This window comes from Malurus melanocephalus, unplaced genomic scaffold (genome assembly GCF_030028575.1).
Source record: "Malurus melanocephalus ecotype Western Australia unplaced genomic scaffold, MMel_1.1 scaffold_524, whole genome shotgun sequence".
NCBI classification, from domain to species: domain Eukaryota; kingdom Metazoa; phylum Chordata; class Aves; order Passeriformes; family Maluridae; genus Malurus; species Malurus melanocephalus.
In genome coordinates, this window is record NW_026623756.1 from 179,152 (window position 1) to 199,949 (window position 20,798).

At 38.6% G+C, this 20,798-nt stretch overlaps 1 protein-coding gene across 1 annotated transcript in view; it reads right to left on the minus strand.

Annotated features, from left to right (window-relative positions):
- Positions 1–6: 6 nt before the first annotated feature.
- The window catches only part of CCNYL1 (cyclin Y like 1), a 32,346-nt gene continuing 11,554 nt past the window's right edge, over positions 7–20,798 (minus strand). The window contains exons 2-10 of the mRNA XM_057381713.1: positions 19,465–19,539; positions 17,245–17,279; positions 15,506–15,606; positions 13,865–13,900; positions 13,075–13,126; positions 10,656–10,775; positions 8,448–8,614; positions 3,933–4,095; positions 7–1,132 (exon numbers count right to left, since the gene is read on the minus strand). Coding sequence (XP_057237696.1) covers positions 1,016–1,132; positions 3,933–4,095; positions 8,448–8,614; positions 10,656–10,775; positions 13,075–13,126; positions 13,865–13,900; positions 15,506–15,606; positions 17,245–17,279; positions 19,465–19,539 — 866 coding nt within the window. The 3' untranslated portion in view covers positions 7–1,015. The remainder of the gene's footprint in view (positions 1,133–3,932; positions 4,096–8,447; positions 8,615–10,655; positions 10,776–13,074; positions 13,127–13,864; positions 13,901–15,505; positions 15,607–17,244; positions 17,280–19,464; positions 19,540–20,798) is intronic.

Here is a 20,798-nt window from a genome sequence, read left to right on the forward strand (position 1 = left end):
TGTCCCATTATGAATGAAACTTTCTCCCAGGAAACTGAAACCCAAGGAGAGCCAGATGGATGCACAATATCAGCTTTAGGAATATCTTGTGCTATATACAGCTCACTGTGTATAGCACGAGAGATCTGCAGTAGAAYTCAGAGAAGCAGTGCTGCACACACGCCATACACCACTGGATTGCTACACTGTTTGGGTTGGTGATGATGTTTCCAGACCAACTTTTTCTTTCAATGCCTCAGAAAAATACAGAGATTACATCTCTTCCAGAGCAATATAAGTATTAGAAAATGAGAGAAGCACCATAATTCACAAGAAATGCAGCATGGACCCTATACATTTTAACAATACATAAAACTGTATCTCTGCCCCCAGTCAAAACATTCAAAGTCTTTTGACAATCTTTACTGGAGTGAAGTTGTGGGTGCAGAGATGGAATTCCTTCCTGCTGGGCAGCTTCTTGGTATGAACACATCACCAATAATAGCAGCTTTTAGTAGCCAAACCAGGGAAAAGCCATCAACATGTGTCTATGCTACTGTTTTCAGCTCCAGAGTGGCTTTATACTTTAAGAGTCCCATGTGTTGTTTTTGTTAAGACTGCATTGACCTGAAATAGAAATGCAGCGAGACTCYGGATGACAGGGGAGAGGAGGGGAAGAACATTGTAACTATAGTCATGTGGTTAGTGTTTAAATTCTAAAATTTARAACTACTTATTATTAAAAACCTTAAAAGTTCACAGCTATAGGCCTACATAGTAAGCAAACATCTGTGGGGGAGAGAAGGAGGTAAGTTTGTTTTTGCACCTCTGGATACATTGAGGAGAGTTGATTTGACAAAGGTCTCTTCTTTTGCACCAAGTATGTTCCTCAAGCTCTGGGCTCCCTTGGCTGATGTGCTCTCCTCTCTTCCTCTTGCTGGAAGACACCATCACCGCTCGCCTGTGTGCATGGAGTGGTGGCATTTCCTCCGCCTCCTATGGATGCTGGTTTGGGGTGCTGCACCTTGCTCTCTCCTCAGGAGAGGATGGCGTTAGAACGGCGGATACCAACTAAGTTATCAGCACTGAAAGATCGTCTCATAGCAGCTTTTGACAAGTCTTTGTATTTGTCTTCACACAGCCGGGAGATTGCCTGGAGACCGCACACAGACAAAATCAAAGCCCACATTAGAAACGTTTGAACATTCCAAGTTTTACAAGTGTAATGCCAACAGCAGAGGTGCTTTGCAGCAGTGACATTGCTGGCTTTTTACCCAGAACAACAATAAATAAGGGTTACTCTGGAAGCAATACAGTGACAGGGTCTGCCCCCAAGTTAACAGGAGCCCCAGCCATCAGAAAGCCAGATCTAGAGAAGGTGAGCGGTTTCCATATCCAAGAATCTTCTTTATTTTACTAGTCTCACTATCTAATGAAAAACTTGGGTCCATTTCAGACGTTTTAGGTTTGTGGAAGTTATTATTGAAAATCATCCCTAGTAGCTGTGCCTGGTGCACACAGTAGCACAAAAWTTTTATTTCAGCAGTGCAGAAATGCACACAGGCATTTCTCTGAGAGAAAAAGGTTCAAACTGAAAAGGTTTCTGCACTCTCCTGGGCATCTTACCCTGGGCCACTCAGGGCAARCAAGCCTAAGAAATGAAGTTCTTTTCATTTTCAACAGGGCGTTTGTTTTGCCTTTACCTTCTCTAYACCCTCACTCCCAAAATATTCTAACCAGGATCACCCCCATGATCTGAGAAGGGAAGGCAACCATGGTACTTTATTATAGCAATTAAATATTAGCACACATAGACAATCTAGGATTGAACTGCTTTTTCACCCGTTTATTGGCTTGCCTCTGCCCTGCTTATCTAGCTATTCTAGTAACAAGCTTAATTATTTAAATCCTAATAACACAATTGTCAGAAAAATACTGAGTGTCCTCCCAAGRCCTATTTCTGATTGGAGCCTTCAGGCATTATCAATGCAAATTAATAAGGATACCTGTAATAAAAAAGGTCGAACTGAATTTTGGTCCTGAACATTTATTTCCATTAATAATTTACCACCTATCACCAGATGAACTTTCAGAGTCCTGTCATCAGCTACAAGCCTACACCTTCCCTTTAAGGCAGCACCCATTCAGCAAAGCCCAATGTTCTGCAAGTTCAAAAGGTGAAAAGCACTCTGAGCRTGAATAAAGTTCTAAGTGTATTTTAAAATAATTATTTACATTTATTTCTGTCGACCTTCTGGAGGCATGCATTTGGCTCAAGAGTGGCATTCTTTGAGATAACTGGCGGAATGAGCTCCTGGTGCAAGACCAGACAGACTCTCCATCCTGCTTTAATGCTAGCACATCAATCATGCAGCAACCTGTGTTGACATATTTAGCCCCAGTTGCCCATATGGTGTAAATCAGTTTTCAGTCTGGAWGGAATATTTCCCTGGAATTCCCTAATTTATACAGCTCCTATCAGCAGCTTATGTGCTTCTAACCAAAAGGCAGAACTAAACGTTTTAGCAAATGGTTTAAATATTTATCACATTTTAGAATTAAACCCCAAAATGTCCAATATACAYGCATTAATAAGTGCATTATAGCAAATTACATACTGTACAGAAAATGACTCTGGTTTCAAATACCAAGCCCCCAAATGCTAAGAAAGAAGAAACAAAACAGGCTCASAATCTGTAAATCATCCACTTGTGCCCTGGCACTGAGCAGTTCRGTAAACAATTTCCTGTGGACTATGAACTGCCCTACAACCACGTTTACAATTAGTGACAGTGTTAGCTTAAAGTGCAAGTAACAAGGGTGAGACAAAGCAGAAGAGCTGCATTGCTTAACATWAAATAGAGGAATTCATGGGCATATCATACTTATCATTCCAAAGGACCAGGAGGGATCACACTTATTCCCAAAGTTCAGGCACTTACACGACAAAATAAAATCCCTAGCACTTGGAAGAATTATTGGGTGTGGACAACAGAACAATATAAGCCAAGAATACCACAGCACACCCCTTTTTGAAAGGGACTATGGTATCAGTGTACACAGGGCCTCTGGTAATGCTTTTGTTGAGAGGTCAACAAAACAACATGCAGAGTCATCAATTAAACCTGAACAGATGAAAGGTTKCATTGATCCAACAAGAAATTTCCCTGGGAACCCAGGTAATTTATATATTTTCAAAATGTCTTACATATCTCCAGCAACRAGGAAGACTGACTCTGCAAAAGTTAAAGTTTTTTAAAATGTGCCTTCATGCCAAGAAGACTGCGGGGCCTCASTAGAAGGGCAGCCTTTCCCATTGAGCAGAAAGGGACAGTAATCTGCATTTACACTTTTCTGGGCATTCTGAAGGATTCCCAAAAAGAGGCTATTCCAGAAGTTTATCTTAAAGCARCATTTCCCTGGAAAGGTGGGAATCCACAAATTAGTTCTGCAGCTGTCCCCAAATTGTTTATTAAACCATGAGAGCAATAAGAGTGCTCCCTCTAAATCTAAAAGCAGCTGTGCAGTGGGATGCAGTGGGAAACCTTCAGCTGGTAGTATTTAGAAGGGTCTGAATGTGACTGTCTCTAGGTGCCTGGAATACAGACTGTGACCAGGGAAGGACAGACAATCCATTACATATGACACTAATCCTTTCAATCTTAAGTAGCCTAGCTGAGCTACGGTTCCCAAAATAACATTCATTTTATTTTGTGATCTGCCAGACTTTCATAATCTCTTCCAAAACCCTTCCTTTCCTCCAGAGTTCTAGCCTAGCCCAGGCATGGTTTTACAAGTGCTAAYTGTATTTATAAAGGGGTTAAATTACCCTGTAATACACTAGCCTGAAAGCTTTTTAGTTTTTCTAACTGCTACTTAACATGATTAGCAACAGATGCTCTTACTACTCATATAGACAGAGTCCCCTGCTCAGCCACTCTCAGGCCATTTACCTCCAGCTTCTGTGCTCTCTCTTTACTGAGAGGCTCCAGCAGAAAGCTCAGGTTATTGTCATCTGCTAGGGAGCGAAGATCAAAGTAGTATTTGGCGTAAACACTGGCAGGAACATTGATATTAAACTGCAGTAGCTCCAAGAAGTGTCTTTCCATCTCGTTCCTAGGAGGCGTAAGGGACAGAGGACAAAGGAGAAAAAAAAGATTGTTTTAGCTGGCTGAAAATACTGAAGAGACCTCAAGCTTGTTTTAAAACCAGCAACTTTGAAACAGGTCACCAAGAGYCCTGCATTATTAGTTTCGAGAGACAGGTCATTCCCTGGTGCTCCAAACAAGGTGCAGCTTCTGAGTCCTGGCACCTCCGGCTCTTGGAGGAAGGCAGTGCCCTGTTGTGCACTCGCTCGGCTCATTCTTCAGAGTTCCATTAGTGCAGCTGTACAATTCATGCACCATTCTCACTCTCATAYGGCCCCACACTATAGTGATCAGATGAAAGGAATGATGTATGCCGTTTATTAGCTCTGAAGAACTTGCAGACATTTTCACCAGGCTGATAACAGGAAGGGGGTTTATTGAAGTAGAGGCGCACTAACAAAAGGAGTAGGCAGATCACCACGGCAACAAATGGATCTATGAAGAGCTGCTGCTATTATCTYGCAGAAAAAAGCCTCTTGAAGCAACATGGATTCATCTCCAATAAATAAATAAATAAGCAGCATTAGGTGGGAGAAGGAATTTTCTCCTCAATAGCATTAGGCAGGATAACAAAGTACTATGTCAAAGGGCACTGTCTTGTTTTTASTCTCTTGTCTGTTTTCACTGGGCAAAATACTTGGAGGAAAGCATGGAGAGTGCCATGACATGAAAAAAGCTGCTTTGGCTACTGTACCGCGGTCAGATAAAGCAAAGATCTACAGAGGAAAAACAATGTTTTACAAATTAACCTAAAAAGAAACCGGTGGTACCCAAACAGAGCAATTCAGTTCRACACCAACTCAACAATAGTTCCGACAGGTAGCAGATCTGTTCCAACACGGTTTCGCAGCTGTATAGACCAACTGTGAATACACCAGAAAATGAGTTGCACAAAGTCAGTGCCAAGGTTGTTACTGCTTTTTGGGGGGATTTAAAAATGGATGCTCCACCTATCAGTGTGGGGACAAATAAATCAAGGAATCATCTGCGTTGTCCTGTACTGGATGGTGGGTCTCAATATGAATAGCAGCTTTGTGCTTGTTTCTAGCAYAGCAGACTTGAGTATCATTGAACCTAGTGCCAAAATTAATTTCCTGTTCCTATGGTCATAAGCCTATAGAAATGTAAATCAGATAATGTTTTGATGATCAGCTGATCAGAGCTTGATTTGCCCAGTGAATAAATGCTCTTCACTGCCCCTTTTGTACTCACTAGGCTAATACATTTTAATTCTGTAAAAATACAATTCTTCATTGGATTAACAAGTCTATTAACAGTGGTTTAAAACCTGAGAAAGGATAATGCCTATGTGTTTTCTGTGCCTTATTTACAAACACACATAGCCTAAATGAACAGCATGTGTCCCCTTACAAACAATCATTCAAAGATTAGCAGCTGCACAGTAATTTTCCAGCGATTATGGATTCACTCTCATCAAAGCAAGCAAGTTCTGACAAAGGATGACTTCCAAATATCAATTGAATTTCCTTTGATTTTTTTCCCCATTGGAAATAAGTAAAGCAAACCAAAATACCCATCTCCCAAAAACCAAAAGAAAAAWGCCTTTCATTAAAAAAATCCCTCCTTTGCTTTGGTCAATTGGACAAGGTCTTGTGACAGAGAAAGTAAGATGAACACTTCAACTGTCTTGAGTAGGATGAGGCAAAGGCAAATGACCACATGAGGCAGTTTCCAGGCCTGGATCCCATATCCCTTCAGAGCCTGAGAGCTCCCAGTGCTGCCTGAACAAAGCTGGGGGAGAGGAAGGGAGTCCAGAGAGTTTGATGGGGAGGAGATGAACCTGCACTGCCTTCAGAAGGGGTGTGTGACTTCTACATACACACCCAGAGAGGCATTTGCAAACTGGGTGAACTAAATAGGATATAAAACCTTTTTCCAGTTCCAGAATGGTGCAGCCCCCATACTTGGCTCGCAGTGATTTAACAAGAGTGTCTGTGAGGTTAGTGAGATCATTCGAGATGCAGAGAGCCAAGAGGGAAATTCACAGGAGTTCAAAAACAAGACTTGCCACCAGTTCTTGTAGAGAGGCTGTTCCTGCACAGGAATGGCCCACCCAGGGAGCCATACCTGGCAGAGTCCTGMCAAGCACTCTTGAGCTGGTGAGCTGCTGCAATTCTGGGTGGATTTCTTGGCAGCATCACCAGCCATCTCCAACATCAGAATGCAACTGTGGCTGAAAACCTTTACCATTTTTTTTTTTCTCTCATTAATTCTTGCATTTAGAATAGCTAATATTCACTGTCAAGCGACTGGTTAAAAAATACTGGAGCTACTGAAACGAACAAAAAACTATAGTACCAACTAGGAATTTAAAGCAAACTTATAAATTTAAAACATTTTTTTCTGAGTATTTGAATCAGTTTTCCAGGGTCCCTATTATGGCGATGTTATCCAGCCAAGCAGCAGTGAAGTCTGCCAGGTTGCAGAGCCTGGGATGAACACACTATGCCACCATGAAGAAGGGGGTAGTACAGTTCCTGCCCATACCTACATTCAAAGGTCTAAGTAATTTCAAATGAGATGGAATTACAAAAATCCCATCTTCAAATTGGAGGGAAAAAATATGTCTGAGTTCCATCTATTTTCCTTACCATCACTGCTTTGAAAATGCAAGTAGTGACAATTTCAGGAGACCCAGCATCAGCAACAGATAATAAATATTCTGCTTGTTACAGATATTTTCAGTGCTATCAATTTGATTTGTCCCAAACGGGGCTAGAAGAGGAGACATCAAAAAGAGCAAGATGTACACGCAGCACTCCCAGCTTTGCTGAGCCCACTTCAGCCATCTCAGAATTATTTGCAGCAACGCTGCAAGTATCCTCAGATAGATGAGCACTCAGGGCYAGGTGAGTGAAGATGTACATTGTATAAAATCACTAATTATGTTTTCCTGAAAGCAGGGCTGGSACAGCACTGCATTTTGAGACAAAGAACTCCTAGGCAAGGGAGTAAAAAAACAGTGGCTGCTGTTTGAGATGTGAAACAATAAAATGTGTTTTGATGCAGAAAACTCCCTCATTTTTAGAAATACAGCCCCTCACCAAAAAGGAAGGCRAAATATTCCTCCTCTTAAAGAGCCCCAAATGAATAATTACTTGCTGTATTTCAAACATTAGTTTGGGCTGAAKCCAGGGAAGAGAGCTTGGGGCAAGAACACTCTCCAATCCCACTGCTGCTGTGTGCAAAGCTCTCCCAGCTCATTCTGCTGCTGTTCTAGACCTGGCTGTCACTCCAGAGGCATGGACACATGCTCAGGACACAGCACTGTGCTAAAACTCACACAAAAAGCATGGCCAGAAAACAAGGCCAGAAAGCCTCAGTGTTTTAAGCTGGCCTTGTATAATTTCCACCACTGTGATAATAAGGGAAATAGGAGGACAAGCTGGCAAATAGAATTAAAACAATAATGTTGACATCTCAAAGCTCTGAGGTAGAACTTTGTGAGAAGGAATTTAACAGAAAACCTAATGGGCCAAATACAGTCTGCATAAACACACCTCCAGCCCAGGGATGAACATCTTCCCATACTGCACAATCTGTAGGGCTTAAAGCTGAGCGCAGCAAGAAAAGACAGCAGATTCAAAATTTCTGAAAAACTGAAATTTACATCTGAGACAAAAATACATCCAARGAACAGCTTTACATAAACAAGCAGTAATAAGACTGAGAACTTTGTTTTCAACATTTTAGGCACATGTAAAAATCCACCTCGAGAGGATAAGCTGTGGCAGTAGCTGTGTAACACAGGCAACCACAGCTACCCACACAAACAACACCTGCCTGCCAGCAGCAGTACTARGAATTCAGACCTTGAGATATTTAGGCCATAGCTGGATATACAAGCAAACACAAAAGTCACAAGTTATGGTTTACCTTGCAATTCTTCAAATTCTAAAACAGAAAAAGSAGGGAATAAATTCAGTTTACTTTTTTTTTTTTTCTAAAAAAACCCCTTCTGATAAGACAGTGAATTGGGCAGTTTAATTCCATGGGTCATCACTGAGAGAAAGAAGGTAAAKAAGACTAACTTTGAAGTCACTCACCCAAATCACTACAATTATTAACATAGATTTGTCTCAAAGTAGGATAATTATCCAAAGTTTCTTGAGCTAAAAAAGGGAATTAGGCCAGACACCAAACATACACCATGTGCATATATCACAGCAACAGAGATRTATTTTTTTCAGAATGATCACAAAAATTGCTATTTTAAAAAAACGACAAACAAAAAAAAAATCACACAAAAAACCCACCCAAAACCCCATCACTGTAGATTACCCAAAGCTTGCAACTTACATGTCCTCAACAGTAATGTCTTTCAGTATTTGGCAATAATCCACATTCCAAACAGCCTGATCATCCCAGACTTTAGAAGCCAGCAGAATAGCTCCTAGGACTATCCTCTTCCAGTTACTAGGGCATATGTCAATCTCTGCATAGGTTAAAAGCCTTTCCAAATAGACCTATAGACAGAAGAAAAAAAAAAAACAAACAACAAAACCCCAACAYTGTATGTGTGAAATGAACACCTGGAGCAGAGTTCTGAGCAGCAAACATGCCAGACCAATAGGATTATTTATTACTAGTAAGTATTAGTCACTGCCACTTACACTTATGAACCCAAATTTTCAGGAGTTCTCRGTTCCATTTTTATTATCACACAAGACCTGGAGCACCAGGGTGCACAAGAGCTCCTGAGGTATGAATTCTGAGCTCTGAGGTATGAATTCYCTGCTCCTTCAGGGAGACACTACTATAGCTCTGTCACTGAGTCACAAATCACTGGCAGGCTCTCATTAGGACCTACCCTGGATAGCAAATCACTCAACATCACATTAACCTTTCAGCATGGTTAAGGCTCAGCACTTGTAAATTAACAGGAAGTGCTAAACCCTGCACTTTGATCTCTAGTGGTGGGACAAAGGTGTGTTAATCGCTGTCTTTCCACAATGAAAAGCCTTCTAGTACTATTTTTATTTTACCCTGTAYAGAACAGACTTCAATCCCTTCATCTCCATCACCAGCTCTTTAGACAGTGAGAGATACCCAAGTCCAAAGATGTGTCTTGGTCTTTTACTCAATCCTCCCATGGAATCTCACACCAATAGTCAAGAACTTTCAAGGAAGGGAGAGATTCAACATCCTAGGATGTTGAATCTCTCCCTTCCTTGAAAGTTCTTGACTATTTACACTTCTATAATGATCAATGTACTAAGTAATTTGTACTTTCAAATTTAAATAGAAATAGTGTTTAGTTTTCCCTCACCTAAGTCCAAGTTCCTAATGTAGCTTCAGAGAASTTAGTGGGTGAGGGAAGCTTCACCTATTAAGGTCTAAGGGAAGGATTAATCTTTGTCACTGCAGCCTCCCCACACTTTCTTCCATCCTKGGCTTGTAGCCTTCAAATAGCCTAAAGGTGTTCCTATAATAACAGGGCCATCTAGTGGTAAAAATAATTTTAAAAAATAACACTATTTTTAGTAAATACTTCAGTTAGTTTGCCCAGGCTTAGTTGTCATCTTGGTCTCACAAAATTGCTTGCCTGTCTTTGAAAAAGCAAGAWCTTCCAACCACTTTCACATTCCCATAGCTCTTAAATATCCAACCTTTTAAATTACTCTTTTCCTTATTGAAGAGAGTCCTTCAAGCTATGTTTGCTTAATTGCTATATTGTCTTTTGGTGACAGTTCTGTTCTCTTTTCACATTGTTTTTCAGAAAGAAACCACAATGAAGACAGAAGTTTAGGGCACAACAAAGTGCAGTTTGAGAACCTGCCTAAAGCAGCAATTATACATGTTGTGGCCTTTTAATTTCCTTCATAAACATATATGGATATATATATATAAAAATTAAAAATCAGTATCACTGACCAATTTTTAAATCCATCATGCTTTCTGAAATCAAACAACGATCTGCAATTATTATCTTGATATTGTTCTTAAATTCTAATGTCAGCTGGGGAAAAAAAGTTATGGCCTCTGGCTTAATTTTTAAAAAAAAGTTTGGTAGAAAGGTAGCAACGATTGCAAGACATAAAAATGAGAAAGACCCTCTTCTAGAGCTCTTACAGGATTGACTCTTGACCTCTTAAGGCAGTATTACTTGTTCTAGTTAATATGAACTCAAACTCACACTTTCCCCTCCATACAACTGCAATAAAAGATGTCTTTGTGTATGATCTCATTACACCCCACTGTTTACAGCATYCCACTGTTCTGCTCTTCTCAAGCTTCTCCAGTGAGTTATGTACTATGAAACAATCAGGTTTTTATTGGACAAGTAATTAAGCATCACATATTTATATACAGAAAAAGAAATTGCCCTTTTATTTAATCACTTCTGTGACTACTTAGAAATCTCTAATGAACTCATACTGTGCCTTCATTAATAAGGTTTCATGAGATACTCTAAACTATTTAAATGTCAGTTCAGCCCAGTTCTCTTAATGAGGAGAGGGGAAAGTCTTCCAACAGCCCAAGTTTCAGCCCTCGGGCTCCTCTTACCAGAGTCACTATTGCACATTCTGCTGTCAGCTGCGCCGCGCTGAAGAGCGTCCGAACAAACCGGTAGATGTGCTTGTGGTCAGGGTCATGCTTGTAGTAATCATCTGGGACTTCTTCCCGCTGRAAAAAAAGTTCTTGGAATTATTGAGAATCTGTCCTACTTAGCACTGACTCTAGAGAAAATGCTGCTTCTTCTCACTGAGGTATATACAACCCTTTCCTGCTACAGAGAACRAAATTATACGCTGGAAGAAGCAGCCTTGCAATATTGCAAACATTCCAACCAAAACACAGCTTTAGCTGCTATCTCTCTTCTGAACGCTTGTTTGATCTGTAGGGCTAACAGGAAAGAACAGGAACTACCATCATCATTGCAGGTGCTAACTGTTGTTCATGGAACATTTTACAGACTGAAAAAGATGKAAAAAAAGTTTCTCCCTGCAAGAAAATCACAACTATATGCACACCAGGGAAACAATGACTTTTCACAAGTCAAAATTAATAGACTTCACAAGATTCCTTTTCCAGCTGAGGAAGCACTGAAGAACCCATGGCAATACTTCTGTCACAGGTAGAATTAGAAGGTAATTTACAGTGTCTTTACAGGACTCATTCTTGAGAGACTCCAGAAAGACAACAAAGTTACCAAACAACTAGATTTAACTCTGACACAATGCTAAACTRTTTCTAAATACWGAGGAGAAGAAAAGCASAGAAATAAACAGYCTGTAAAAKCAATCCTAAAATAAGTGTTTGAGAGATGTTCTGAWATTCAGCACTTTTTCTGGAGGGATGAAATTTCAAGAGCTTCAGCTTTCTGTTTGTTTTTGCCTGTTGCTGTTCTGTTTGTTAGTAAAATGTTWTTTTTTTCTCTTGCATCTMCTCATATTCATTCCTTATTGGTGGAAAGGGATTGGTTGAACCTGTACAGAGAGGCAACTTTTTCCAGAGTGCTCTCCTTTTAAATTGTCTTAAACCAAGCTACTGGAACTGAGGAAGGAAGCACCGAGACTGGTATTTGTGACTAAACCCATGATATCTGTAACTGGGTCACATTAGGGTCAACAGAGCCTGGATTGGACTCCTTGTGACTGCATCTTTGGGAGACAAGGTGCTCAGAGTTCTTCCTGCTAATTAGCAATTTTGAAAGAATAGTAGGTACCCAGGCAAAACACCATTGCTATAGAAAATAACAAGTCATGTGTGCCTTTCCCTCACAAGTGTGACAATCAGCCATAACTCTATTTCTGTCTGTATGCTGCAGTAAGATAGAAGAGAACTTAAAGAGTTCCCTAGAGGACACAATTMTTTTCTTCTCATTAAATAGGAAGTAGCCTATATGAAAGGATCAAAGGATGTCACAYTGTTAAATAAAGAAATTGTCTGATGAAGTGGAGTTCATCTTACATAAATAATTTTGAATGCAAAACAACAGATTCAGGCATTTAAAATAGTTTTGGTCCACACTTTTTGCTCTGAAGTGCAAAGTCCATGCAAGAAGTCTTGGATATAGCTCTTGTCCTGAAGTTCTATTTTTTTTTTGAGTTAGGAGTTGTATTTATTTATATTGTACCATACTGTACAACTCCTAGCACAATGGGTCATATTTAGGGATGAAACTCTGACAAAATTAAAATATTAAATTGTTTATTAATATCTGTTTATTAACAAGCGAAATCTGTGAAAAAGGTTGAACTGCATTCACTTAGGTATGTCCCAGAGCAAACTGAATTTTTAAAGCCACTGGATCTTTGCTAAATTAATTTCAAATGAAGAGCAAAGAAAGTGGTTCTGTAGGACAGGTATTAAGCTAGGAACTGGTTGTGAAAAGCACAGGCTCCACTCTTGAGCTTCCCTGTACTATGAGGGTTTTCCATCTTTAAGAGTGTCTAAAAAGGTGCACCAGGGCCAATCACATTAAACTTGCTGTTACTGCAAGCAGCCTTAAGCATATTTGCTTTAAAATGTCACCTTTCAGGTTTTYTAAAGGCCAAACTCACTGTTGCCTACTTTCTGTGATGCTTCATGTATTATGTTYTCCTCTTTGCAGTCATTTAAAACATACCTACAAACCAAGTCTTCCTAAATAAATAGTAAACACTTTTAATAAAGCAATGTTAAAGAGAGGAAGAAAAGAAACGGACAAGAAACTTAAAACATGGAATGCAAAAGAATTGGGCACATGCTTGCTTTCTATTTAGAGTCAAAGCATAGAAAACTAAACATACTTTACAGCATTTATAAAGACTGGGCTCTGCTCATGATCTGGCTGATATCAAAAGTCACTGTTTGCACTGCGTAAAGACACAATTTAAGATCAATCTGATTGTGGCCTGGTGCTAATACATTAATATTACTTATACAATTTAAATCAAGATGCTATTGACACACATTCAGATAATCAAAAAATTACACTTACTGTGAGAGGATGAGATTTTTCATCAAAAATATCCAATGATCTGTCAGAATCTCTATAAAACAAAAATCTCTGKTTTAGCAATAGGAGTAACTGGTAATGCTATGCTCTTGTAAAAATCATTGTTCATTAAAGAGAATAAAGGGACATATTTTATAKTTCAGCTTTTCCTAGAATATGGTATGGAGCTATCTAGTATTTTTGCAAAGCATTTAATGATGAGTCCTCACAAATAAATATTTAACATGCTAAACAATGAGTAGTTTTTTGTGTTCTTGTATTATGCTTAGTACAGTTCTCCCTCAAAATGTGAAACCATCTCATTAATAGCATTTMCTTCAAAAAGTCAGCTGTAATTCCCAAGCATATGCTGGAACTAGCTCTAATGGCAAGATTGATTTGTACATGGACAGTGTTCCATCACCCATCAGAACTAGTCTGTACCTCTCTATTCAGGAAAAGATAAACAAAATCCAGAGACTGAATTGCAGTGAGTTAAGTCTGTTTTCCTCACTGCCTATTTTGGAGTTTTATGTGCCACTGGATGGGTGCATTACTGACTCTTCCACAGCTGCTCAAGAGAGGGGACAAAGAAGAAGCAAATATAGCATAAAGTACCAGATTTTTCACCTTCTTTAAGAAGTTTTGTCAGCTGTCACTAAAGCGACCAAGATCATATTTAACTCTTTGATCTTTACAGGTTTTTTTCCCAGTCTTAATAATTCTACGATTTTATACCCCTGGCTCTAAAACAAAGTAGTTCTATTTTTTAGCAATGAAAGAGTTCACTCACCTGTTCTTTATATGGTAGAATATTGCTAATGTTACACTAAAAAAGAGAAAAGAAAAAGCAGATTTAACAAAGCATATTCCATGTACACTATTCCACTGCAAAAGTTGTCATTCAGGGCGAAATGTTACAAATCTATTTCACAGTGACCTCCTCTCACATTCCCAAGTACTCCACATCTCATTTCTGATGCTTAACTGTCTAGACAGAAAATGGCCAAATCAAATCTGCCACCCAAACTACTTTTACATTCATTGTACAGATATCTGTGCAATGAAGTAACCATTAAGTGACATTTCAAACTTATACCTTAATTTCCTGATTAGGTGATAGTTAGTGAAAATGTGGACTATTCCCAACTAAAATATAAATTCTACTTGGTGTCACATACAGCATTGTAGAGATTCTGCAGTTGTTTTAACTCTGTCTAATTTAGGACCGGTCTAAAAAGAGAGTAATAAAGATGATTATATGTCCAATCCAAGAAGTGGTCAAGAACAGATTTCAGTCTCTGCTAAGTGAAGCAATAGATTTCATATTTTAACACTCRTCTACTGTGGCTAAATTTCAGATTTYATATTTGTGGTGATAACACAAAMACTGCCATCWCAAGAACCTATCACAAAAAAGTTCTGATMTGCTGTCAGCTACACAGCACTTCAAAATGGTATATGCATAATTTTTTAGGTTTTTGCATCTCTAGRAAAGGAGAAGTGACATGCTGCATACCTTTGTCTGAAATCAAATTTTAAAATGACACAACTCAAACATTTCCAAATTCTACTACACTGTTAAATCAGTAAAGTCTTCTGGGGCTCAATCTACTCAGCCTTGCTTTCCCCTCAAGCATGGTAAAACTCTTCTCAATTCTCAGCTGGAATCATCTAAATGCAAATAACTGATTTTCTAGTACCCAGAAAAATAGGTCCAGCAGCCATTTACATTGTAGAACACAATTATCACCTACCTAAAATATSAAGTATGTGAAGAAAAAGCAGAAATGCCAGAACTAAACCCCAAGCCAGCAACATGCTTGTTTTCCACAACTAGAGGGCAGACTAATACCACTGGCAAGTACCAAATACAGCTCTGTAACTTTTCCTGCAACTCCATAAAAAATCCATTTCAAGGTTTCCCAGATAAACAATTTCTTGATTTGGCTTTCAATGTGAAGTAAACTCCCCATCTCAACACATATTTTCACACCCACAATGTTGACACACTTCTGCACTGCCTCAGAGTAATAAAGATGATTATATGTCTAATCCAAGAAGTGGTCAAGAACAGATTTCAGTCTCTGCTAAGTGAAGCAATAGATTTCATATTTKAACACTCATCTACTGTGGCTAAATTTCAGATTTTATATTTGTGGTGATARCACAAACACTGCCATCACAAGAACCTATCACAAAAAAGTTCTGATCTAACAAGGAGAAGGACTTTGAAATAGGACAGTACATGAACTCTGTGACTGAAACAAGTGCTCCCTCCAGCAGTCAATCACCCAGCCCTCKACACCCCTTTCATGACCAGTGTGAAGCTTCTCTTATTCAAGGCTGGTTTGGAACAGACAAGATCCCCAGCAAATCCCAAATAACTCTTACAATGCCACTCAAGCCCTTGTTGATGACAAAGGATCCTTACCACTTTATTGTGCTTCTAAGGTTAGGCTGACTGACAGTGCTGTCATCTATAAATATTGTTGAGCATGAGCTGTATTTTTTTGTAAGCTGCCCAGGAGAAACCTTGAGGAAAAAAAAGAAAAGAAGAACTGAAATAMATTCAACAAGAGGAATTCTGTAAGCTTTTGTTTAGCACATTGAATACTAGCTTTACACCTCAAGTAGTTGCACAGGAGGTGCATGGTGGCTGCTGCAATGTAAACTATCCTGTAGCCATCTACTTCCTTTGTGCAAAATAAATTTATAAATCATCCCTTTTAATATGTAACATGATTTTAGATAATTTACAGCAGAAATATCTGAGTTAAAGCAGCAAGTCCTCTGATTTTCTCAGTTCTCTCCCATCCATTTTTGTCAGTTTGTGTCTCAGTCTTCCCTCTCAGTGATGTTCTCTGTTAGATTGCCCTGTGACTCCATAATCACCATCTCCTTTCTTTTACATCCTATACCTTTATAGTTTCTGGTTATCAGTATTGTTCCCTATGAAGACAGTTTTGCATTTGCGTTTTGTCATGTTATAGTTTCAAAAAAAAGAAACCTTTTCCTCATCTGGATCCCTCCACACATGTCCTGTTCAGCATCTGGAATCTGGAAACAGAGTACTGCTACTACCCTTACTTTTACTATTATTATTTACAACTAGCAAYATGCTCCACCATCCCTCCTAATCAATTACATGTTTTACTGTGAGAAATCTCMTAAAAGAATCCTATCCAGGCTTCTCTGAGCATTTTTAGAGAATGCCTTGCATYAGAGATAGGACATCATATTTGAGGGAGCAATTTTAATCAAACAATTCAAGATTCATTACTTTTCACCAGAATTCTTTTAAATGCCTTGTCTAAAACTTGAAAGTCTTCTGTATGAAAATGTTGGCACCCTTCACAACTCAATAGCTGCCTGAGAATATCTCCCATTCCAGCTGAAGTTTGCTGCAAAAACAATCCAATCACATTTCACCTTGGTGCTGGCAAACCAAAGCTGGAATTGTAACAGAAAGAGAGAGGGGGGAAAAAAAAAAAAAGAATCACCCCCACTCCTTACATAATCACGCTAAATAAAAGGACTTGAAATACCATTATCTTACCAGTACTTTATCAGCAGACACTTCTGCGAGAAAATATTTTTAAGCTTTAGGTTACTAACTTCCATTCTTACCTTTACTAATCAATGATTTTTTTTATTCCCTTATTAATGACATTACATCTTTTTTGTCCTGGCTTTTTTTTTTTTGTAAGTGTCCAAACCAGCTAATTATGTGTTCATCATTCTCTTTTCATACTGGATACACTTATCAAAAGAAGTCCTGTAGCAATTCTCAATCAGCAAGTGATTCAAGACTCGCCATCTCAGCTGAGAAATTAATGCAGTTTTATTTCTGTTTAGAAGAAAATACACACAGGTTGGCTTGTATTTTCTTCTTYACTGTTCTGAAATGTTTAAGACTGATACAACAAAAAAAATTCATTCTTATTCTTTTGACATCAGCCATTCTATGCTTTATGACACTGTGCCTGTTTGTAATACTGTGCCTGTTTATTTTCTAGAAATGGGCAAAGATAAYTCAGTCTTACCTTTCTAAGGAAGATTTGGAACATGTGTAAGACTACATAATACTACCATTAATACTACAGYTGTTTCCTTGAATTTGTCTTTGGCCCAATATCTTAATATTATTTAYATAAAATCTGGTTTACTTACATGATTTATATGGTTACTCTTCCTCTTCTCTCGCACTAGAAAGAGGGAAAAAGAAATGTGATCTGAAAGGTTTCCCAATTTATATTCAATAAAGTCATTCTATTAACCAAGTTTTCCAAAGTACATGAGTATTAAAAGTTACAAATTTTACTTTAGGTGTCTGGAAAGGTAGTTTGACAAAAAAAATACCAAGTTTTATCAAGCTAGTAAGCTATATCCTACTTCTATTTACCCACATGTACATTTAGGAACAGCTTCTTCACACTAAGAAAAGATGCTGTGTATCATGAAAACCAGGACGATTGCAGATAGCTCAAACAGACAATGTCCAATATCCAAAACCAGCACTTCCTGAGCCTACCAAAGGCACACAAGGAGGAAATGAGGTRCCCAGCATTACTCACATGCTCTCTCTCCTTCTATTAGACAGCAGAAGGTAAAAGGGTATTTCACTATACAGAAGATGCTGGCACAAGCTATGCACCTATTTATCATATAACTGCAACCAGGTAATTTGATCATCTTAAACTGTGTTAGTCTTTCAAGAAAGACTGCAAGGTTAAGCTTCCAGCTGTGACAGCAGCAATACAATCCAGCAGTGTGTTAGGAGAGCTGAGAGCTGCACACATGCACAAGTGTGATCAGCCTGGACAGACACCTCTCCTAAGTTATAACCTCAAATCATCACCACTCTTCACAGGACACACTCTCTTATCTAGTTAGAAAAACTGACAATTGGAAAAGGGTATCCACATTTTTTTAGTCTTTTTGCATAAATCAAAACTCATAATCCTGATAACATTGCACTGAGAGAGAACTTATGGATATTAATTTTACTAATTCGTTAACTAAAGAACAGGAAAATTAGAAAATACATTATTCTGCCCAAGTCCTCCACAAAAWTCAATTCATCTAATACAAACTTCAGAGAATAGTTTAATAGTTACTACCTCACCTARCAGAGCCTTTTTCTACATGAACACAATTCAATACATTCCATTTGGAGAAAACCAAATCACGTTTGAAAGCAATACTGCCCCCCACAAGCCTGTTCACACAGTGTGAATATTATTATGTGAACATTATTCTGTGAATATTATTTGCAGCAAGGCTGGAAGGCTGTACAGTGACAGTGTTCATGAACTCCATCAACTTGAGAGCTGCACCTTCAGCACTGCTCATCTGAGAGGTGTTTGAAATGAGCAGGTCAGGCCCTCTCTCTGCCTGTTTGAAGACTGACCTTAAAGGCCCACAAAAAAGAGGTTTTTACATTTCCTTGGTATCATATCTCCTGGAGAATCAGGCTAGTGCTCGTTCCCACTGCTCACAGATTACCTGAGCACTGCAAAGTTGATCCAACTGACAATTTTACCACTTGCCACAAGACTGAATAGCAGGACAGCAACTGACAGACCTGTCAAAATTATTCTTTTCTGTGGCAAAGATATGCCAAGTTAAAAGACACACTGCAGCTTTCCACCAACATATCCAACTTTGCCTCACTTTCTTAGCAAAATGGTGTTTCAAACAAGAATCAACTATAAAAAGAACAGAAGCATTTAAAAAAGACTATCTTAAACACCTTTTTAGTTGCAACTTCAAAATGTACTGTTGTCAGGATTTGCTTGTATYTGTGCAATACAGAAATGCTTCCACTTTTTAACAGCATTTTGAATGCACAAGCAATAGAATTTGTTCAAAGTTGACTTTATTATGGGATCTGCAAAGAAATTGAAAATCCCAACACATCTTTCTAGTTAAAACCAGAATTGGAGAATATTTATCCTCTGAAACTATTCAAACAGTTTAAAACAACATATTCAAAAGCAACTGACAGAAGCTAGTGGTTTAGGCTTATTATTTATAACAGAAAAAAAACCTGATTTTTTTTAAAACTAATTTTTTAAACTTTAAAACAGTCCCTGGTCATTAAAAAATCCACCATTACTTGAAATTTGAACTACGCCTAATGAAAAAGCCTTACTCCTTCAGACTACTAGGATCTGCATTCTGAAATCTGGTATTTAAGCATTTTGAAGATCAAGTGATTTTAAGCATTAAATAAAATAAAACCATCTACAAACACATTTCTGTGTAAATATATAAATTATTACTCCCTGTGATTTGAAAGAATTAAAGCACTGTGTTCTTGAGCTGTTACTTTTGCTTTTATCCAATTTTTCTCTGTTTTTTTTTAATTGGAAAAAAACCTTAGCTTACCATCTGTTTGTGACTTGCTTAGGAAAATTGTGCTTGCTCTGGGATGATCAGATGGATTAGATTCCAAGGCTAAATCTGAAATAGAGAAGACAAAAGGAAGAAGATACCTTTAACAAAAGATGGTAACTGCAACAATTCCCACGCAGTCTCAAAGTGCTCAAGCATCGTGATAGAAACAAGATCAAACCCACATAGAATGGCCACTGTGGAACAAAACCTTACTTTAGCCCAGATAAATAAAAATTTCACATTTTTCCCTCTGAAAAAAAAAATCTCTTGAGATCTCAAGAGGCAACATTTATCTTCAAATTCAATCAGTGCCCTTGCATGTTCGGGTAGCTGGGTGTGGGGCATGTGCTCAGTAGTGGGCAGAAAACTAGAATTTTATCAAGAAAATAATTTTAAAAAACACACCAGAACAACAAAAATTATCACTGCTGATCTTTTCCTCTGTGATCTTTCCCTCTATGCTTTATGTACCAAAYACAGCAGGAAACAATCTCTGTGGTCTTACAAAAGAACCTAATAAGTAACATTTACAGTGCTGATAAATATCAAAACATGAAGCTTACACTAATCAGTTCTTCTGGAATTTCTAGTMAAACTATGTACAGCTAAAATATAGGTTTTGAAGACAAAATGACTGTTTTAATACTTTGCCACAACAGAGCAGTGATGGCATTAGAAGAGGATATATTASTCCCTTAGATTAGGATGGAAGTGATCACACGAGTTTGTTGATGAAACTGTGCCCATAATGATGAAATTTGGAGCTGCCTTAGCCTTGACAGGAGAAACAGCTGTTCCGAGGAAATCACGCTACAGACACAGTCACTTATGTGCACACATGAAGAGAATAATCTGGGATTCTAAATCCTGGAAAGAGCAAGTTTGCATCCATTCACAGTTGTCATTCTTAGGCCATGCCAGCCATACAAGCACATACACTCACACAGGAGTACTTGCACTTCTTAGTGTTCAAGGTGGAACACCACCAACCTGCCACACCCCTAAAAAGCAAAGTCATCTAAGAATCACCATCAACTCTTAATTAAAAAAAAAACCCCACAATCTTTTATGCACCCAACCAACAGAACTCTGCCAAACCACAAACTGTCTGGGTGCTGGAAGTGTTAACTCTGTGAATGTTTGTGCTACTGCACCAACCCCACAGCACAGCCACAGCCCTCGTGTGTCAGCAAGGAAAAGTAACTGCAAAGGTGCATGTGTCCCCAAAACTCAGCATTCCAGACTGCCACTGGTGCACAACACCACTATCCAGACTTCCATGTGTGCCAAGTACTTGGCTTTTCAACATTGCTGAACTCAGTCCA